Below are 18,829 nucleotides of genomic sequence, written 5' to 3'. Positions count from 1 at the left end.
CAAAAGTTTACTTTCAACGATATTATTAACTCAACTCTCATAATCACGTAACAACTAAAAATAAATATAACGTGTAATAAAAAAAAACCTTTTCTGCCTCTCATGATGCAGTGTACTGTTCATACTTTAAATATGACACAAAATCAAACCGTCGCTTAATAATTTGCAACGTTTTGAAATTTTGCTTGTTGGTGACAATACACAAATGCAAAGAAGGAAACGAGGTACACATGTGTCAAAGAAGTGGAGTACTTTTACATAGCTTAGACGCACACATATTAAAAGTGCACCAATTAGTTGTGTTCAATAATAATGGATACACTTTTTTCATTTCCTTTGCCAAGTGGTGGATATGATATGTGGTGGCATATTGTATATGGCATTTCTGCTACTGTATTGATGCTGCTAAAGTGCATTGTTTGTTTGTGTCTTCTTGTGATGAGGCCACGGCGACCGGAAGCCATCCATGACGAGCATAATAATCTGAAAGGGGTACGACGAGCATAATTGCTGTGACATGAACATTTAATAACGTGACTAATTGCTTCAAAATCTTCTGAACCGAGGCAGTTTTTCATTTTCTTTGCACACACGACACACAGAGACCCACCCACCAGCCAGCCAGCCACTCTTATCCCCACGCCGAATGGGACAATGGTGGTGCAACGCCACGTATGTATGAACGTTGTGGCGTCATGGCACCCTCCACCCAGACCACCACAACCACTCCGCTATTGCTGATCTCATCCATCATAATTATTCCGTAATCCTATTTTAACTTTACATAACAATACTTGTTGATAAAGTCCATTGTCATCGTTATTATAAGAAACGAGAGTGAAATTGAGAGAAATTTTTTAATCTTTATAAAACTGAGTGTTACATGGATCACGGACTCAGTTTAGTTGTCGACGCCTGAAACATTATTTCGTACACGGGCATATACATTCGAAAAGCATATATATCGTATCGCAAAAAAAAATCGCACAATGTGGCGAGGAAATCGAGAATTTTGTGGAAGTGGTGGTACTATATTGTTATCCGTTATTTCACTGGTAGTCATAATTTTGGCAGTTTTATGCCAAGCACAAATAGATGGATCTCCAAAGGATATCACAATTGTGAGGTAAGAAATTTATTATTTTCTTGTCAATATTTTTTTTTTAATTAATTCTAAGAACGATTGCATTAAACGAATTGGCATATTTGAATTTTTTTCACAAAATTTTAGCAAAAGTTAGAGAGGTTTGTAAATAATAATAGTTTACTAAATTCGCATTTTGATATAGATAGACATTTAGAAGAAATTTGTCACCTCATAGGCAACAAAGTATTTATCACGTCTATTAACACTTCTCGTAAATTATGCAAAATTAAATTTAAATTTCTGAAATTAAAACAAAAATATTAGTATAACACATTTTTGTCGTCGCACACCGCGTCAGATAATTTCTAAACACTTGCATTCAGAGATCACGGAAGCTAAAATAATTAGTTTTGGCGACATGCATGAGATAATACATGTAATACAGTCACTGACCACAAACAATTTGCTCGACATATGCAGCAAATTGCCTGCTAATTGTAGCATCGTCATCATAAGAGAAAGTTAAATGAAAATGAAAATTAATGATAATGAGGACACAATTAAAGAGATTGTCACCATATTTAATTAAGGGTTTTAATCATAATTGTGTAAAACATTGTTACTCTGTTATCTCTCCACAGACCTAAACACTTGAAATATCCGAGCTACAGGTCACTCCAGAGGAATGAAAGTTATGCCGAAGAGGCAGAAAGTAGACGACATAACAGCAACAACAACAATGGGAAGCGACCCAGATCCAGTGAAACGCTGGATGCTGAAGAATCTCGTCAACAATCTCATCAAATTGATGATCAAGATGCCAAAGTTGGGCGAAAGTTTACCAATTCAACCACCGGAACGTCTGCGACTAATTTGAAGCGATCACTGCTTCCTGGTCTTGGAGGAGGAGGTGGTGATTTGTTTGGTGGGGATTCGAAAGGGGCGAGATTCGGAAGTCCGCTTGGAATTCAGAAAACTCCTCCAGACCTTCAATTCGGCCTCGCCTTCACCGTCCCCTTCGTCTCACTCTCGACGGACAAGCTGATCAATACGTTCTCTGGGAAGTCCTACGGAGGAGGAGGTGGAGGGCAAAATGACGTCTCAAACATTCTTAAGTTGAACTTGGGAGGTCTCATTGCAGCAATAGTCGTTGGAATTGGAGCATTCTTTCTAGTCCCTGGACTCTTACATCCTGGCAAATTTGGGGGAGGAGGAGGAAATGGATTTGGTGGAGGATGGGGAAGTTCACTGCTGGACAGCATTTTGCCACATGGGATTCCCGGAATTTTAGACCAGTTCTTGGGTGGACATTTTGGACATGGTGGCAACAACTTTGGACCGGACAATGGAGACGGCTGGTCTGGAAATGAGGATCATGTTGGAAACCGTCCGTTTGGTTATCAGGACTTTTATGAGTACAATGGTGTTCATAATCATAATCGGAAAGGTGCGATTTTAAAATTCTTTGACAAATGAATTGTTTTTCAGAATTATGTCTAAATATTTATATTTTAAGCAGATACTACAGCAAGGGAAAAGTCGTCTCGTAGAGAAGGTCGGAGCAATGACAAGGTCAACGGTACGGCGATTTCCGTAGCCCCATCGGAATTATTTGGAAATTTAGTATCGACCGTGTCCAACTATGCCAAGAAGTATGTGACTACTGCCCAGAGTTGTTTGCAGTTGCAAATTTGTCGCAAAGCAGTTTCTTCAAAGAAAGAAAAGAAGGAGAAAAAAATAGGAGAGGATGAGGATGAAATCGACTTGTTAGGCTTGGTTGAGTCCTTGAGTGACAACGAGTTGGTTCGTGATAGTCCAGTGAGTATGGAAATCAAGAAGGCTCACGAGCACGGACAAACGACTGGAGAATGTCAAAAGTATGAAAGGCCAGAGTGCAAATAAAAATCTTAAACACGCACAAGACGAATTTTTGATACTTTCAAGATTTCAGTAGACTTAATATATTTTTATAACCTACTTAAATCATGATGTATATTTTTCAAATGATTGAGCAATAAATCTTCCTCGCCTTTATCTCATTTCCGTGACTTTTTGACTTCATATTATATAATTAAACTTAGAATTACTTATGTAACAGTTTAAACAGCATGCAAAAAAACAATTCAAGCTTTTGCATGAACATCTGCAAAAATTAAATGCTGAAGATGCTACATATCTATGCTAAAAAAATGTGTCCAGTTTTTTAGGATCTCGTTTTCATATTTAATCAATATAAATACATATGTAGTCACGTTGTTCATTTGTAAAACAAGTAAAGTAAAATAAAATGGAGTAAGATAAGTGGCTCTAAAAAAACAGGAAAATTATATAAAATCCAATACATTCAATTTACGTATTCCAAGACATGTCTGCAGGTAGACCATGTAAATAAATAAAAGTACCTTGTTAAGACAATAAAATAACGATGAAATAAAAGATTATCCTGCCCGTATAATTATTGGTCAGACGATACCTCAATTAAACGCAATTAAGCTAACCTTCCATGAAACTTTTATTTGTCTTGTTACAGATTTTTTATTCTTTGGCATTGGTTGGATAACAAGCGTCATGTGAGATTTGGTAACAATAAACCGTTACAACGCATGTAACCAAGGGGTGAAAGGAGTGTCATACGTCAATGTGAATATCAAATAATTGTTCGAAAATTTGTTAAGATTGACACTTCTGACGTGTTTTCGACTTTTGTGTCTTATTTGTGTCAAATTTAACAGTTGATAACCCTTATGTGACCTTTATATGACCTCTGAGGTCAAAATGGAGGTCACCATTGAATTCGGGGTTAAATTTCAGTTGAAATTGAAATAGATATGTCCTATGACCTTTACATGACCTCTGAGGTCAAAATGGAGGTCACCATTGAATTTGACATTGAAAAATAGTTAAAAATGACGTGTCACATGTCAAAACTGACAAGTGACACTTTTTCGTCACTTTTCGTCACCGTGACGATGTCATCGTCACAGGTGACGTCCAAACACAAAATGACATGAATTTTCGAATTCCTCATTGAAAAATAGTTAAAAATGATGTGTCACATGTCAAAACTGACAAGTGACACTTTTTCGTCACTTTTCGTCACTGTGACGATATCACTGTCAAAGTGTCCATCTTCGAACTTGTCCTGTCCCTTGACGTTAGGAGTTAACGTTCAAAATTTCAAGTCTCTATGTCTTTCCTTTCAAAAGTTATCGGAGCTACGGACGGACAGACAGACAGACAGACAGACAGACAGACGGACGGACATAACGATCTTATAAAGGGCTTTCACCCCTTAATAAATATCTTGAGTTGCTCATAAACTGTCTGCAACTATCTCATTGTCATTCAATGCAATTTACTGCCCGACACTGTTAACACTTTTCAAGCTGAAATCCATCAATCAGTATCCAGAATAAGTTGCCAATCATAATGCATTTTTGCCAAGAAATATATTTCGTGCTACTCTTGTTTTATGTTAATAAAACATTGTCAGTTACTATTGAACAAGACTTGTCGATTACTTGGGATCAAAAACAAGCGTTAGATAAGGTATAAACCAGTAATATTTTTGTTGTAATTTAAATTATTTAGTTTATGAATGTCAACTTTATATAATTAGTTTCGAGAATTAGTTGACTCAGATCTAACTCATGATTATATGCGTGAAGATATCTACCTTATTCGGTGGTTAAGGGGTAAAATATTAAATAATTTTACTAATTATTCCATGTTGCACTCTGTAAATTTTTAAGCATTAAATTTTTAATTTTTGCATTATGACTTTATGCAGCACGGAATTTTGATCTTCATGCAGCCGAATCCATGCTTCTAAAGGTATGCAAAATTTCCTTATGGGGTACAGAGTGGTCAACAAATATGCTATTATATGCTATTAATGTAAGAATTTTCGACTAGAATTTAGACTGGAGAAAGAAAAATGGGATGGATTCCATTTTGGATGAGGATTTTTCCGACATGGAATCCGATTATAAATATTTTATAGATGGTTTCGATTACCAAGGAAGGCCGGGTATTGAATATGAATTTGATTATTTATAGTCTTTAGAAAAACTAAATAGAAAATGACGCCGTCCCCTAAAATTGAGCTGCATTTGTAAATTACATTACTATTTAGTTGCGTTCTGGGACCTGGGAAGTTATGACTTTCGAAGGGCTTCATTAAGTGGAAAGGGGAAGCGACTGCTTCGATATATGGACCGATACTTGGAACAAGTGACAACAAAAGTTAGAACTCTTCGAGAAACTGAAGGTCGTAATATCACTCAATATTCTCTCGTGACAAATCTGGGCGGTTTCAATGTCGCCCAGCACCTGTGCCTCCAATGTAAACCTTCTTTTATTTCTCGTATTTGAATGATTTAAAACTGTTTAATTACAACTTTTCCTATTACTACAGGTTTGCCCATGACATTGAATTTCATAGACTCGTACGAGAATCATTTTCCAGGAGCATGTGACAGCATGTTTTTAATCAATAGTATTACGCGTAGAAAAATATTTTTCAATTGCTTTGTCTTAAACTTAAAAATATCATTAATTTCATCCATGTTTTAGCTCCAGCCGCAATGGAACCGGTTTTGCAAGTGTTAAAAAACGCAGTAAGTCCTCTAACTAGAGATTCGCTCAAAATCTTTGGACGGAACAAAGAAAAATGGCAAAGCCAAGTTTACCGTGAAATTCCTCGTAACCAACTTCCACCATCCGTTGGGGGCACGGCCAGCTATGCAGATTGATTCGATTCGATGAAATTTCATAAAATATTTTATTCATGGCTGAAGCCATTAAATTATATTGCATTATGTAATTACAAAGTAAAAAAACAAACTGGCATTTCTTAAATGGTGCAATAAAACCGTGTCATAAAAGTGAAAGTCGTTCACAACGAGGTATTTATTTAGGAAGCTCAACAGCTTTCTCCACCTGTCTTGCTCTGCCCTGCTCACATGGGACGAACAAGAGGGAACCATTTTCACTAACTTCAGAAACACGCAATTTTTTACAAATTGTTTACACAATAACTGAATAATTTAATCTAGAGGATGAGCAAGTTGGCGAAAACGGTTTTTGGAACGTCCTGCGTCATTACTGCGGGCACTATTGGATACGTACACCTCCGTCAGCATTTGGACAGGTTGGTCAACAAGTTATGATATTTTTTTATAAAAATTGTGTAAAATTGAGATACTATTTTTTTCTTAGACAAAATCTGCACGAAGGAATTACCAAAGATTTAGAACGTCAAGAAAAAAACGTATTTCCACTTGAAGCCACGAGTCATTCGGTCGCCGACGTGAAGCAGATTAGAAATAGTAACAGTAGCAGTTCAAGGATAAGAGAGTGAATTTCGTTCGACGAATGCGATAAATAAATTTGTAAGTGTACCTCAGTTATATTGTAATAACAAGTTAAACTTTATTGAATAAACAAACAATTAATTTAAGATAAGGTGTAATTAAACAACAATTTATTTTAGGTAAGGTGTAGTAGTGTTTATGTGGACGCCGACCAAAAACGAAGGTGAGGTGAGGCTATTTCGAGAGCTGACCATTTCAGACTGATAGAAGTTTTGGTGGAGGTTGGGTAGCTCCAACTGTGCTGTAGAGAGACTGTGCTTCACAACCATTTTCGACGTTCTAATTCCTGAAGCTTCGGCTTCAGCCAATTGATTAAAAAATTTGGTAAGGCCTACGACAGTAATTTGTGGTATGCTCTTAATGTCCAGGTAGATTAGTTTTTTGCATCGTTTGAGGTGATCCAGGCTGATGTTGGTTATTTGAGGACAACCAGTGACGATCAGATGGGTCAAATTTTCCAAACTTGGAGAATCTGGGGCACCCAATTGAGCAATCCCTGCGTCTGTTATTCTTGAACAGGAACTGAGATCCAACTTGGCAATGCTTCCGGCATGCTGGGTGACATACCTGAGTTTCATTAAGCGAGAGATTTATAAATAAGAAAAAGCACTTCACTTGACTCGGAGGAGTATACAAATAAGGAATAGTTAATAATCGACCATGTCAATATTAATACCTTAAGGACACATCTGATAAAGGAGCTCCGGACAAATTAAGGTATTTCAAGTGTCGAAGTCGAGACTTAGAGTCGGTCAAGCCAGGTCTGGAATCTAGTGGGGCGGCTAGAGTTTCTCTGACCCCACTGTCCAACAAATTATCCACATATCCGAGATCGAGACCTTCAAGTACTGGGCAAAAACAAGTTTTTAAAGCAGAAACCGTGTTCCACGAATTTCCCTGAAGGGACAAGTGTTTCAATTGAGGTAGTCGACTAATTAGCCACACTAATTGCTGTTTAGAGATCTGTGTCCAATTGAGTATCACGATGTTTGGTTGCCTTCGTACAACGCCTTTGAGCAATTCTGCAGTAATTTTCCTGTAATTAATAATCCGTTTATAAAGTGTTGGATAATCTAATATATATGTAACATCTAACAAAAAAGCGTATACATATCAGTATAGCGCATGAATTTACATACTTATGGCTGAGGTTAATGGTTTTCCAAAGTTCTGGAGAAATCCCAACTCTATTCCAGTCCTTGCACACTTGTACGGCACGATTCAATGACTGTATATCCAACCACTTGAAAATGGGAGCCAAAATAAGCTTCTCCTTGAGGACGGCAGGATATCCCAACTTTTTTTTGCACTTTTTGGAACTGTCCTCTGCAATTTCAGAAGAAGGGCGGACAACATTTGTCGGCTTCTTTAAAGATTTGGTTGAAGTACCAATGATTTTACCAGATAACTCCGTTCTGCAATATTAATTAGTATTGTGATAAGTTACGGCAACTTTTTCTATCAATTTTGAAATTGAACCACCACTAGCATCAATTACCTGAATGGGTATTTTATTGGCAACGATGATTTCCTGACCCCAGCCTCATCCTTCTCATCGTCGTCATCATCATCAGATTCTTCGGAAACGACTTCCTTTTTCACTTTCTTGGACGGAAGTTTGTCTTTATCATTCGATACATTACCCAATTTCACGGGTTTATGATCATAATGCGTGGCAGAATTGTTATTTGTTGTGACGATTCCATTGATTTCTTCAGGCTGACGACGTGGAAATTTGGTTTTGCTACCCTCACTTCCAGTGGACAGAGTTCGTTTTATTGCAGCATTCATCTTTCCGGCAATGACTTTGGCAGCCTCTTCAGTCGACTTTCTTCGAACGACTTCATCTAACTTTTGCTTCACGCTATCCTCATCGTCTCGTGCCTAATTAATTATTAGTATTATTAATTAAGACTAAAGATTTGAAATCAGTTAACGAAATATACTTACAGACTTGTCCATCATCTGTGTGGATTTCCGAATTTCCCCTTTTTCTTCCTTGACTATTGCGGGGAATGGGGTCGAAATTGAGGAGGTGATCGAACTTCCTTTAAGATTGCCTGGGAAGCTGACCGAACTGTTCCCATTCATGGTCACAGCGTCATTATGGTTTACAACGCTATTGTTGCTCACACTGCTGACGTCCTGATTCATGCTGTTGCTGTTATTATTGTACATGGATCCCTTCATGCTCGAGTCCTCCAAGCTTTTGTGTTTCTTTAAAGTGCGAGGTCTGGAGGTGTCGAGGCACAGCGGACATTCCCAGCTATTGGGAAGATCATCGTTCACAATGGCAATGACTTGTGGGTTAGACTTATGTCCGATGCAGATCGGATGAACAATTTTCCAACATATACTGCACTCCATGAGGGTTGAAAGGGTCGTGTGCAGTTTTGGGACGACGTGGGGCGTTTCATTCCAACCATCAAAACCACATTCTCCACAAATTGTGTTGTGCAACAATACTGGAGCCATGCATTCATTCATGACACAAATTTTTCGTCGAAGAATGTCAACGGAATCTTTGTACTTTTGCCGAATCATACAATTTGCGCATTGACCGCAGTCCTCTGTGTTTCGACAGGCTTGACATTTTCCACAACGACCGCGACGTTTAGTGACGTCTTCTTGATTGCTGGAAGGACTGTCAACCCAATCGCTCTCGTTGCTGACTTTGCCTGCCGTTATTGCTTTGAAAGGCCTCTGTCGTCGGATAGGAGTAATTTTTCCAACATTCTGGTGAAGAAACAATCATGTAAATTATTCTTTAAAAAAGAAAGTCCACTATTTTTGTTAAAATTACTAGCATTATTTGGTTTATTTGTAGCAATACCTCTGCCCTTTCTCCGGGCCAGATCAATATAGGTTTTCCCGTTACTGCTTTTGCGGGATCATCGTAACGATGCATTTCAACAACTTGCCGAATGCATTTCAGAAGTGAGACGGCGTCATAAATTAAAACAGGGACATTTTTTCGTTGAATTGGCAATTGGTGCAAGTACAACACAATTGCTTTTAAACCAAGTAGCTCTTGCGGACTAAGAGCAACATTCTGTATGAAATAATAATATAAATAATTAAATATATGTTAGAAAAACATTGATTTGTAAATTTGATAGGTTAATTATGTAAATATATCCAACATACCTCGGGCACTAACTTTTCCCCAGGAGGACCAGGTAGTTTCCAACTATCATCGTCGGAGGGTATTCGAAGGTAGCTTTGTCCCAATAAGCAATGAACATATCGCTCCAACGTGTACCACAGCATCTCTGTAAAGAATGGGTATCGGAATTTTTGTGGAACCTAAATAGAAAGCAAGAACAAAACTTAACTATGAAAATGGAGTCTTTAATAGTAATGATGACCTTACCTTTGTCTGCTCTTCAACCGTGGCTATTTTCAACTGCTTCTCTATTCCAAAACTATGCAAAAAATTTCCTCCAAACACCAGAGAATCTTTTGGAGTGTATACGGCATGAATCCAGCCCGATGGAATGAAAAATGTGTCACCATCCTGCAGGTACACACGACTACAAATGTCCACGTTGTCCCCAAAGAAAGTGTCGCCCTGTTTTCCGGAAAGTACCCACTCCTGATACAGTCCTAAATTCTTATCAGTTGGAGGAATCAACCAAAAAACCTGAGACAAGAAAAACATACAGCAAATAAATATTTATATAAATTATGTTTAATGCTAAGAATGCAAATAAATACTTGTAGGATCAACTGACCTTTGCCCCTCTAAGAATATGGTACCACACAGAAGTACCACCAAAATCAACATGGAAATCCGTGTAGCATCCTTTCACACTCATTAGACAATATTTTTGAACTTTGGGATACATCATTTCGTCCATTACCTGTGAAATTGTTGAATTAATTAATTTCTTTAAACAAACTATGGAGGAGAAAGTAGATAGATAAATGTTCATACGTTAGTGGATTCGGTTTGCATATTTTTTAAATGTCGTGGCCACACCCGATCCACCCAATCGAGCTGTCTCACGACTCTGGGAGCCTCCACAAAATTTTCCAACTTTGTGTGTGAAAACTCCAAACTAATCACATTCAGGAGCCTGTCCTTGTTGTCCTTGTCGTAGTACTCTTGCCAAGTTTTCATTGTCATCTCGGTATTTTTCTGTGTCCTTACATCCATCACATCCAGCAGTCTCTTTGAGCCTAGGATTCCCATCATATATTCATTTAAGTTGTATGAGAATTAAAAATACAGAAATCTAAATACATTACCGACACATGTCTTTACATCTCCTACGTTGAAGCTTGGCGTTGGTATGCGTATTCCGAGTCCTTCTTTGTTGTGAAAAATTAAGGGTTCCGTAAACCCATGCTTCTGAATATACGCTAGGTTGAATTCTGTGATTAAATAATTTAATTAGAGGTTTCACGTACTGGAAGCTCTATAATTTCTGGAATAATGCAAGTATATCATGTATTATTTACCAGAGCCTTTCATGCTAAGGACGACGTTCTTATTAAATTTCGGAGAATTGAGTTTCTCCTCCAGGTCAAAACTTTGAGGGCCTTCAATGTCGTCATCTGCATCGCCCAAAGCCCAGAAGTCGGTGTACACCTTTCTCTCCTTTCGATCTCGCTGTAATTTATAGATATCATTTTTATTTGGTTATCTACTACTCCATGTAATAAACCAAGACTAAAAAGTACGTGATCGTCCTGTGCCTCAAAATCGGAAGTGGTATCCATATCGCTGCTTTTATACACGCTTACTTTCTCTTAACCAGATTGGTTTTATTAGACCATTAATTGTGGAAATTTGTACAAAAAGGATTAAGGAATAAATACTTGTTTGCTCTTTCTACGTTCAACTTTTGTTGGAATAAGTTTGTTGGAATCAAGATTTATTAGTGCCGTGCACATTACTTTGACGCTCATTGCAAATCAAGAAAATTTAGATTTGTCAGAAATGAATCGCATTCCTTTCCCTTTGATCCGTCATTCAAATTGAAAAGAATGTTTTCTGAGACCAAAGTCTGCTCAGCACAAGTATCTATCTGATGAATACATTAGATACACATTCACTGATATAAAGTGATATGATTGTGAAGATGATTACCATGTTCCGTATTTCATACAATTCAGGTCGTGGCTCTATTAGCATAACATTTCCACCTCCAATTTCTTATCAGAAACTCTTCCATCCATTTGTAACGAAGCTTAGTTAATTTATGTACATCACGAAGATATCACATTATAAACCAAGGAATCTCACCAGTTGACGCGTTGTACGCTTTGGACTTCTGTCCGTGTCGGATCGTTTCTTCCCGTGCTTTCCCTCCATCTCGGTAATCACTTGTTTTTCCTCTCACTTAATCTTTGATGGAATTGGTCCGCAATCATCTCAATAATCACGCTCCTTCCGTACAGTGACACATCATCATTTCCCGTGGATCCGGCATTCGTTGATCTGTCATAAAGAAAACTTTATCACCACTTTGACAACTTACAACGAGCAACGCCACAAAAAGTTCTGTAGTGATTCTTTAAACCGACTCGTAATTAAGTACGTTTGTATGTATCAAGTTATGTGACAGTGATTAAACGTAGTAGTGATGTGGACTTTTACAGATATCAAGTTATGCCGTTTGGTTTTTAATGTTAGTATCTCTCACTTTCTCCAATGAGCTAAATAAATAGCGTTATGAAATTGAGTAATATTTCTTACGGCGTCAAGACTTTGCCGAAAAGGTGTTAAGAATGCATGGTGTGACTGTTGAACTCACCCAAGGCACAAATTACCGACTCAATCGATTAATAGATATTATGAAGAGTGTAAGGTGGGTCCCAATTTGGTGTAATACTCTCTAGTGGGAAGGTTGGTTTGTGCTTTCTCCTTATTAAAATTTATCACCCACCACCTCGTGCTAATTCCAAAGAAAATTTACACCGAGAACAGCAGCAGCTTTAGGTTTGGCTTTAAGCAGGCAAAAGAAGAGAATTTTGTTGATGTTTCTTCATATCTTGTGCTTTTAAACAGGGAGTAAAGCGAGTGGTTGACGGTGGTGGATGATGGCTTACGTTACGTCGGTCGAAGCGGCCATCTGCCATTGGTGGGCAAGCTATGGTGGGCAAAAAGTTGCTTTCACATATTCTCAGCTCTCTTAACACGTCAAAATCGGGGGTAATATGCTTTGTTTGATGGAAAAATGGAGGTGACAATGTGAAAATGACTCGTCTTTTTTAAAAAAATTCGGAAGATAGCATCAATTTTTCTTAAGCAGGTGAAAGTTCGACGTGGGAAAAGTTTAGTTTTGAGCTTGTTGGGTGCTCCTGTATATGTAAATCATCCAGGATGAGGCATATTGGCATGGGCGATATTGAGTCTCACTTTGATCACTAGCCTGGAAGATCTTGCAAATTCTGTTTATGTATTTGTGTTACTTGAGTGGGTGACGCTTTTAAGGACTTGACTCTGTGTGTGGGGGTCAATCCAAATTTCAGAATTATACATATGCATAAGTGGTGCGGAACTACTGGACACATTTTGCAAATATTTTATATTGACTATCAAAATAGTTCTCGAAAAGTGGCTCTCATTTTAACATTAAGCTTCCCTAGGGAGGAAATAAACTTGGTGAAAGTGACGATGATTTCCAAATATAGAATGTGTAGAACAGTTCATTTGCAAATTTTGTATTGTATATTTTATCATAATATTATTAATATTTATTCATAAATTCATATCCCCATTTTATTTGGCCTTTGCTGGAATGACATTGTATTTAAACCTAATATAAATATACATATTATTACAAATAACAAATTCCTGTAATTGATTTCCTGTTTCGTTTCCACAAACTTAATGGTATTTTTCTACAATGGATAATGCTCGCGAGATAAAATGACGGATATGTTCCATAGCTTTTCGCATCGATTTCATTGAATTAAATAAAATTAATTGTAACTGAAATTATGGGTACAATGAGTAATGTCCCATAGAATTTTTTGAATAATGTGCAACCACACCCCCTGTAAAAATAAAAGAAGAAAGTTTGGAAAAATGAGAAAGTCTATGTAGATCTTGTAGAACAAGAGTTAGACATATACTTGCATTTGCAATTTGACTTCCCCCTGGAATACGAACATTTTGATGCATCAAGAGTTTCAAAATTCGAAAATTGGCGGTTTTTTTGCGTACACAGAAATCGTCAAAAAACTCCTTGCCCCAGCCATTTGCTTCTGACAACCTGATGCCAGATTTTTCCTCTTGGGAAGAGCTACATTTTCAGCTTTTGTTGTCCGAAGCAAATAGCTGGGGCAAGGAGTTTTTTGGGGTCAAAGTTTCTGAGGGAAGGGGTTATACGGCAAGTGCCGTAACAAACGAGGGCTAATGATATACCAACATTTAAATTTTTTGTATTTTGATAAGCTAACATTTAAGTAACCCAGTATAGTTAATTAAATTATACGCATGATTGGGTGAGCGCGACAAAGTGCGACGGATACGACACTGACGCGCGATGGTAGTTGATACCCACCAGAACCCGAGTTTAACACTTTCTTTCGCGAAATATGGAAAATGCTTTTATGGAACACTTGGTCTGGTTCATCTCTCGCGACGGTGTAAAAAACTGAATAATGTTATGTAATTGTGTGAGAAGGATCAAGCGAGTTCATGTCTCGTGACTTATTACATCGGATTCGATCATTATCTTTATGGTTACATATTATGTTGTATTCTGCTGTATTTGTATTTCTCAACTTTGTACTATACACCAACCATACATACTCAGTTATGATATGTGAGTCAAATGGAAAACAAATAGTGGGAGCTTAGCTTGTTTAACCACGATGAGTTTATGGTAATAAGAATGAGGAGCTATTTAGCACTGCAATGTTGTTGCGATTTGATTTTGGAATCCATTGCACACACAAATACTAGATAAATCCATTCTCTGTGTGAACCAATGCTGTTACAAAAACATTCATGGTGTGAGAGTTGTATGCATTGTGCGAATTGTGTTTATCCCAAAAAGGCCTCATTCATTCACACGGATTTTGTTTGTTAAGTGAGTATTTTATTCTTGTTCTTGTCCAGTCCCTCAGTTTGTGTTTTACTCGGATCATCTACTTGTGATCACCGTCAAGAAGATTGAATTACATCCGATTCAACATTTCACACTTTTGCATGGACTCCAGGATACAGAGTTGTGTTGGTTGTGTTTTGTTTGCATGTGGTGCGCTTTATGGGCTCACTATATAAATAGTAACATTACATTAATTGTGCAGAGCATCATTTATAATAAAACTGTTTAGTTTTCGTATACACCTGACACTTCTCAAAATTATAATACTAAATCTGTAGGATTTATTCATCTCTGTTGTTTTAAAAGTACTTTTTTCTACATATATAATAGTTTATCAATTAGCAATCCGTAATTTTTCAGCACATCTTGAAATAGTGTGTCTAGTTCCGTCTATGAGCACCATCCTCTACAAATTAATTACAGTACAGTATATAATAACTTGCTTGAATGCATTCTATTTCATTTTAGCTGCAAATGGTCATAAAATGTTCACAGTTAAACTTCCTTAAAAGTAGTTGGCTGGTTTCAAGCCTGCAATGATTTCTAGAGGCAAGTTAATCATTATTGTAGGAAATCTTGGCCATAAAATTTTGCTGCATTCGCCGTGAGATGCTGATTCATGAGCAAGCACATAATGGCAATTATAAATTGAGTGTAAAAGTTATTCAGAGTTAGTTTACGATTGAAGCGAGGGAGACAAAGTACCATAAAACTCATTGTGGAAAACTTTGATAGCGAGACATAGGAACGTTCAACATATTTACAAAATATGAATGTACATAGGATTAGTAATTTCTGTGTACTCTGACTGATGGTGACAAATCCAAGTAATCGACAAACGTGATAAAATTTCTCGTAACAACAATTTGGAGGAAATCAGTGTACGGTATCAGTTCGATGCGATTAGTTCCGTCTTCTGTTCATCCTTGTCCCACAATCCCATGAATATTCAGATTTATTATAATTCGTCATATCTCCAGCAGCGTTTTCACTGCTAAATGATCTGTTCCACGCTCATCATTGTCTGCGATAACTAGTCAAGTACAGGCTTAGGCACATCATCGTATTATTATTATTATCAGTTTGTTTCTGGAAGTCAGTGAGGTGAATTCATCATCAAAGCCATCTGCCTCCCCAGTTATTCGCAGTAGGAGGTGTGGCATAGGACTCTGGCCTTTATTTTGTGCTGCTGTACACCAGGGACATGAAATATATTATACAACTGGCATCGAATCTCTCTTTCCTTCCAAACCAAGTAAAATATCATCCCCTGCTCTGCAGAATGCTGCAGAGAAGTGAAAAAGTGTGCTTGGAGTGACTATCAGTTCTACAAAAAAGTTAATTTTGGGAAAATTTCTTTAATTTCGACACAGAATAAAGTTAAGCGGAGGACCAGCGTCGTCAAAGATGAAGTCCGGATCACAAAACGCTCCTTTGGCGTCTAGTTTGTACTACGAGAACTACGCATATGCCACCAGCCTCGCCTCCATTCCTGGTCAGACACATGCGGAAGCGTCAGATTTGGTAAGTGCAAAATGACAAATCCTTACTAATCCCAAGTTTTAAAATCGTGTTATTTTTACATAGTATAAATGCATTTTACACGTGTTTTAATTGCTTAAATGTGTATGACATTGGCTTGCATAATTTGAAAGTTTATGCTAATCTAATCTCACACCACTTTAATAATCAGCCTATCACTGGAACTGTGCAGTGCAGTCTTTGCTTAAGGTGGATGATATCCTCGATATAAAAATGCATTCAAAACTAATTCTAAATCAATCATTATGTTAATTAGTCAAATGAAATTGAATTGCATGCAATTTTGACCTTTGTATAAAAAAATTGATGTCGTAATACACGGTGAAAGCTGCGTGCCTCGCTTATGCATTCTCGGTGACTCGTGTAATTTTCTACTTTCACCCCGCTTGCTTGAATCTCTCTTCTCCGTTGCAAATAGTGATGACGAGTAGAGGCAACCGAGTCACTTTCCCCGATGTGTAGAAACTGGGTGCAGTAAATTCAACTATATTTTAACTTGATTGACAATATTATTATTATTCTTACCACTTGAGGAGTGTGGTAGTTTAACTAACACACAATTTGTTTAAATAGTCAGCAGGGAACAGAATTAAATTGGTGCCAATCAGTTTGTTATTTATTTATAGTATAGAATCAAATAATGTCCATTAACAGGTGACCATATCATTATCACATACCACGGACAAGGTGAAGTTAGGTGATAGGTAGTGAAAACATTGGTCTTGAAGAAAGCTTGTCCATTAGTAAAAAATAGTTGATGGAAGAAACGTATCGTGACCTTTATCTGAGAATCTCAAGTTTTGACTACTCCCCACAATGTAATGTAAGTTTTCCTCTAAATCCATCCCTATTTAATAATGTTTTACTAATATTTCACTTTTACGATCGACGTTCCGATAAATCCGGTCCGTGGTGTTAGCCTAATTTGTAATGCTTTAAGGGTAGTAGTTTAGGGTGAGATTTCCAAAACTGCTACGGCTTTGATAATGGGTCTCGCGCAAACCTTCATTGATTCAATTTCTCTTAACTTTAACTTTTGTACAAATGTAAAAAAGTGCCATGGTAAATAACAGTGGTTTCTCCACCATGTGACCAAAAATTTAGAGTGGTCAATGAAGTGTGCTGGAAACAGGCTTATCTGAAAAAAATGACTATTCGCTTATATGAATTTTGTCTTGATTGTGGGTGGGGATTTATCGGAAACTGAAGGGTGTTACAATACGACAGCGACAGTGATTGCGACATGGAGTGGGTGCCACCCGAAATCAGGGGCTATTATCAGGGGGTAAGCAGTGCGCAGCGACTCTATCGCTTTCAGTTCTCTTTCTGCTTTATTTCGTCACTTTTTATTTATTGCTTATTGTTTATTGTTAGTTACATAACGGTTAGTTAAAAAGTAATTATATTTTGTTTCATTTTTTGGAAGGTGCATTTTTTAGATTTTGTTGGCATATATACCCTGTAATTAAAATAATTAATGTTGTTGTACATATGTTATCATCTATTATAATTATATTCAACTTTAATATCTTACAGTACAACATGAGTACCGAGGGGCAGTACTCTGCGGCGACGTTGCTGTCATGGAGGAAGTTACACTTGAGTCGAGCAAAGCTGAAGGCGATCAACAAAACGTCAGCCCTCATGTCTGGCTTCGCCATGGTCTGAAAATTTTATTTTTAAAATTTGTACATGAATTGAGGATTTGTTTGTATTGATTTTATTTTCTTGTTTGTTGTGCGTTAGGTGGCAATGGTGGAAATGCAACTCAATGATGACACCAAAGTCCCACCCGGATTGTTAGTTGCCTTTGTCATTTGCACTAGTCTTTTAGTAGGTATGTACACTTCTGACAGTCATATATTTTTTTTAATTCAATCATTACATTTTCAAATCTACTACTTAATCTGTTTTTTTTGCAGCTGTTCACATGCTCGCACTAATGATCAGTACGTGTATATTACCAAATGTCGAAGCTGTTTCCAATCTTCATAACATTAATATTGTGGAGGAGTCACCGCATGAGAGAATGCATTGGTTGGTACTTTACAAAAACAAGATTCGATATGCATGTGCATCTTAAGAGTAAATAATTATTTTTCTGCAGGTATATTGAAGCAGGATGGGCTTTCAGTACAGTTTTAGGAATATTCCTGTTTCTCTGCGAGCTAGCAATTTTATGTTGGGTCAAATTTTACGACTACTCAATGATGGCTGCTTCGTCAGCCACGATTGTTATGGTGCCAGTACTAATTCTGTTTATTGTTTTCGCCATTCACTTCTACCACAAGTTGGTGGTACATAAATACGAACTCACAGAGACTGGACTACGAGAGTTGGAACAATTGAAACAAAATTTGGACTCGACGGGGCAAAATAATGCTGGAAATTCGCAGCCTTCGCCCAACCGAAATATAAATATTGTATAGATATTTATATATATATAAATACATGTGTACCTAATTTTACCAATTCATCATTATGATTAGTCTTAACACCGTTATGTTTCCTATTATTTACTGGTTTCTTACCTCTTTCTGAAACGTCATCTCATAATGTTATCGACATTGTCGAATAAGCTCATAGATCCTCATTCAGGTGATGTAATTGCCATAATTTACGCAATCAAATAATAAAGTTTGTTTTACAGAAGATAATACGAAAGATTACTTCTCGTGTCTAGTTCACTTTACTTGAGACAAAATAGTCGTTTCCAAATCTCATAAATGTTACTCATGAAATATATCGCATCACACAGA

The 18,829-nt window shown here is 37.2% G+C and overlaps 5 protein-coding genes across 12 annotated transcripts; 4 read left to right on the top strand and 1 right to left on the bottom strand.

Moving 5' to 3' along the window:
* The first annotated feature begins 898 nt into the window (after positions 1–898).
* On the top strand, positions 899–3,539 carry LOC118436116. The gene is made up of 3 exons (XM_035853354.1): positions 899–1,126; positions 1,729–2,534; positions 2,607–3,539. The coding sequence occupies exons 1-3, from the start codon at positions 990–992 to the stop codon at positions 2,987–2,989; spliced, it is 1,326 nt and encodes a 441-aa protein (XP_035709247.1). The 5' UTR covers positions 899–989; the 3' UTR covers positions 2,990–3,539.
* An 867-nt stretch (positions 3,540–4,406) lies between these two features.
* On the top strand, positions 4,407–5,979 carry LOC110850620 (SEC14-like protein 4). Its single transcript, XM_022098072.2, has 7 exons — positions 4,407–4,636; positions 4,707–4,782; positions 4,878–4,921; positions 5,003–5,117; positions 5,223–5,432; positions 5,505–5,585; positions 5,663–5,979. Exons 1-7 carry the CDS (start codon positions 4,517–4,519, stop codon positions 5,839–5,841), a joined length of 825 nt encoding a protein of 274 aa, XP_021953764.1. The 5' UTR covers positions 4,407–4,516; the 3' UTR covers positions 5,842–5,979.
* A 78-nt stretch (positions 5,980–6,057) lies between these two features.
* Positions 6,058–6,481, top strand: LOC110850622 (protein PET117 homolog, mitochondrial-like). The gene is made up of 2 exons (XM_022098075.2): positions 6,058–6,239; positions 6,308–6,481. Exons 1-2 carry the CDS (start codon positions 6,148–6,150, stop codon positions 6,447–6,449), a joined length of 234 nt encoding a protein of 77 aa, XP_021953767.1. The 5' UTR covers positions 6,058–6,147; the 3' UTR covers positions 6,450–6,481.
* A 14-nt stretch (positions 6,482–6,495) lies between these two features.
* Positions 6,496–11,870, bottom strand: LOC110850612 (jmjC domain-containing histone demethylation protein 1). 3 transcript variants are annotated; one of them, XM_035853353.1, is made up of 14 exons: positions 11,714–11,870; positions 10,927–11,077; positions 10,714–10,839; positions 10,400–10,644; positions 10,197–10,325; positions 9,836–10,105; positions 9,610–9,768; positions 9,296–9,514; positions 8,413–9,198; positions 7,961–8,346; positions 7,864–7,877; positions 7,602–7,788; positions 7,139–7,498; positions 6,496–7,029 (listed from the first exon to the last, which is right to left on the bottom strand). In XM_035853353.1, the coding sequence occupies exons 1-14, from the start codon at positions 11,780–11,782 to the stop codon at positions 6,573–6,575; spliced, it is 3,558 nt and encodes a 1,185-aa protein (XP_035709246.1). In that variant the 5' UTR covers positions 11,783–11,870; the 3' UTR covers positions 6,496–6,572. The 3 variants fall into 3 exon arrangements, with proteins under 3 accessions (XP_035709246.1, XP_035709244.1, XP_035709245.1); XM_035853351.1 differs by having other exon boundaries at positions 7,602–7,877; XM_035853352.1 differs by lacking the exon at positions 11,714–11,870 and adding an exon at positions 11,149–11,486 and having other exon boundaries at positions 7,602–7,877.
* A 36-nt stretch (positions 11,871–11,906) lies between these two features.
* LOC110850618 (calcium release-activated calcium channel protein 1) lies at positions 11,907–18,739 on the top strand. Of its 6 annotated transcripts, none has more exons than XM_035853358.1 (6): positions 11,907–12,098; positions 15,902–16,052; positions 17,607–17,732; positions 17,817–17,907; positions 17,993–18,107; positions 18,178–18,739. In XM_035853358.1, the coding sequence occupies exons 2-6, from the start codon at positions 15,936–15,938 to the stop codon at positions 18,497–18,499; spliced, it is 771 nt and encodes a 256-aa protein (XP_035709251.1). In that variant the 5' UTR covers positions 11,907–12,098; positions 15,902–15,935; the 3' UTR covers positions 18,500–18,739. The 6 variants fall into 6 exon arrangements, with proteins under 6 accessions (XP_035709251.1, XP_035709250.1, XP_021953757.1 ...); XM_035853357.1 differs by having other exon boundaries at positions 11,907–12,278; XM_022098065.2 differs by lacking the exon at positions 11,907–12,098 and adding an exon at positions 12,179–12,316.
* The last annotated feature ends 90 nt before the right edge of the window (positions 18,740–18,829 follow it).

The sequence above is a fragment of the Folsomia candida genome, unplaced genomic scaffold (genome assembly GCF_002217175.1).
Source record: "Folsomia candida strain VU population unplaced genomic scaffold, ASM221717v1 Fcan01_Sc006, whole genome shotgun sequence".
Lineage (NCBI taxonomy): Eukaryota > Metazoa > Arthropoda > Collembola > Entomobryomorpha > Isotomidae > Folsomia > Folsomia candida.
The sequence above is the reverse complement of the archived record's forward strand: the minus strand, read 5'-3'. Positions and strand labels throughout refer to the sequence as shown.

Excerpts from the sequence above, each read along its gene's own strand:
- LOC110850620 (XM_022098072.2), top strand. The coding sequence starts at position 4,517 with ATGCATTTTTGCCAAGAAATATATTTCGTGCTACTCTTGTTTTATGTT. Across the intron at positions 4,922-5,002 it reads CCGAATCCATGCTTCTAAAG|AATTTAGACTGGAGAAAGAA; the intron begins GTATGCAAAATT and ends ATTTTCGACTAG. Across the intron at positions 5,433-5,504 it reads CCAGCACCTGTGCCTCCAAT|GTTTGCCCATGACATTGAAT; the intron begins GTAAACCTTCTT and ends CTATTACTACAG.
- LOC110850622 (XM_022098075.2), top strand. The coding sequence starts at position 6,148 with ATGAGCAAGTTGGCGAAAACGGTTTTTGGAACGTCCTGCGTCATTACT. Across the intron at positions 6,240-6,307 it reads CTCCGTCAGCATTTGGACAG|ACAAAATCTGCACGAAGGAA; the intron begins GTTGGTCAACAA and ends TTTTTTTCTTAG.
- LOC110850618 (XM_035853357.1), top strand. The coding sequence starts at position 12,199 with ATGCATGGTGTGACTGTTGAACTCACCCAAGGCACAAATTACCGACTC. Across the intron at positions 16,053-17,606 it reads ATGCGGAAGCGTCAGATTTG|TACAACATGAGTACCGAGGG; the intron begins GTAAGTGCAAAA and ends AATATCTTACAG. Across the intron at positions 17,733-17,816 it reads TCATGTCTGGCTTCGCCATG|GTGGCAATGGTGGAAATGCA; the intron begins GTCTGAAAATTT and ends GTTGTGCGTTAG.
- LOC110850612 (XM_035853351.1), bottom strand. The coding sequence starts at position 11,782 with ATGGAGGGAAAGCACGGGAAGAAACGATCCGACACGGACAGAAGTCCA. Across the intron at positions 7,878-7,960 it reads CCAATAAAATACCCATTCAG|AACGGAGTTATCTGGTAAAA; the intron begins GTAATTGATGCT and ends TTAATATTGCAG. Across the intron at positions 7,030-7,138 it reads TTATCAGATGTGTCCTTAAG|GTATGTCACCCAGCATGCCG; the intron begins GTATTAATATTG and ends AATGAAACTCAG.
- LOC118436116 (XM_035853354.1), top strand. The coding sequence starts at position 990 with ATGTGGCGAGGAAATCGAGAATTTTGTGGAAGTGGTGGTACTATATTG. Across the intron at positions 1,127-1,728 it reads AAGGATATCACAATTGTGAG|ACCTAAACACTTGAAATATC; the intron begins GTAAGAAATTTA and ends ATCTCTCCACAG. Across the intron at positions 2,535-2,606 it reads TCATAATCATAATCGGAAAG|ATACTACAGCAAGGGAAAAG; the intron begins GTGCGATTTTAA and ends TATTTTAAGCAG.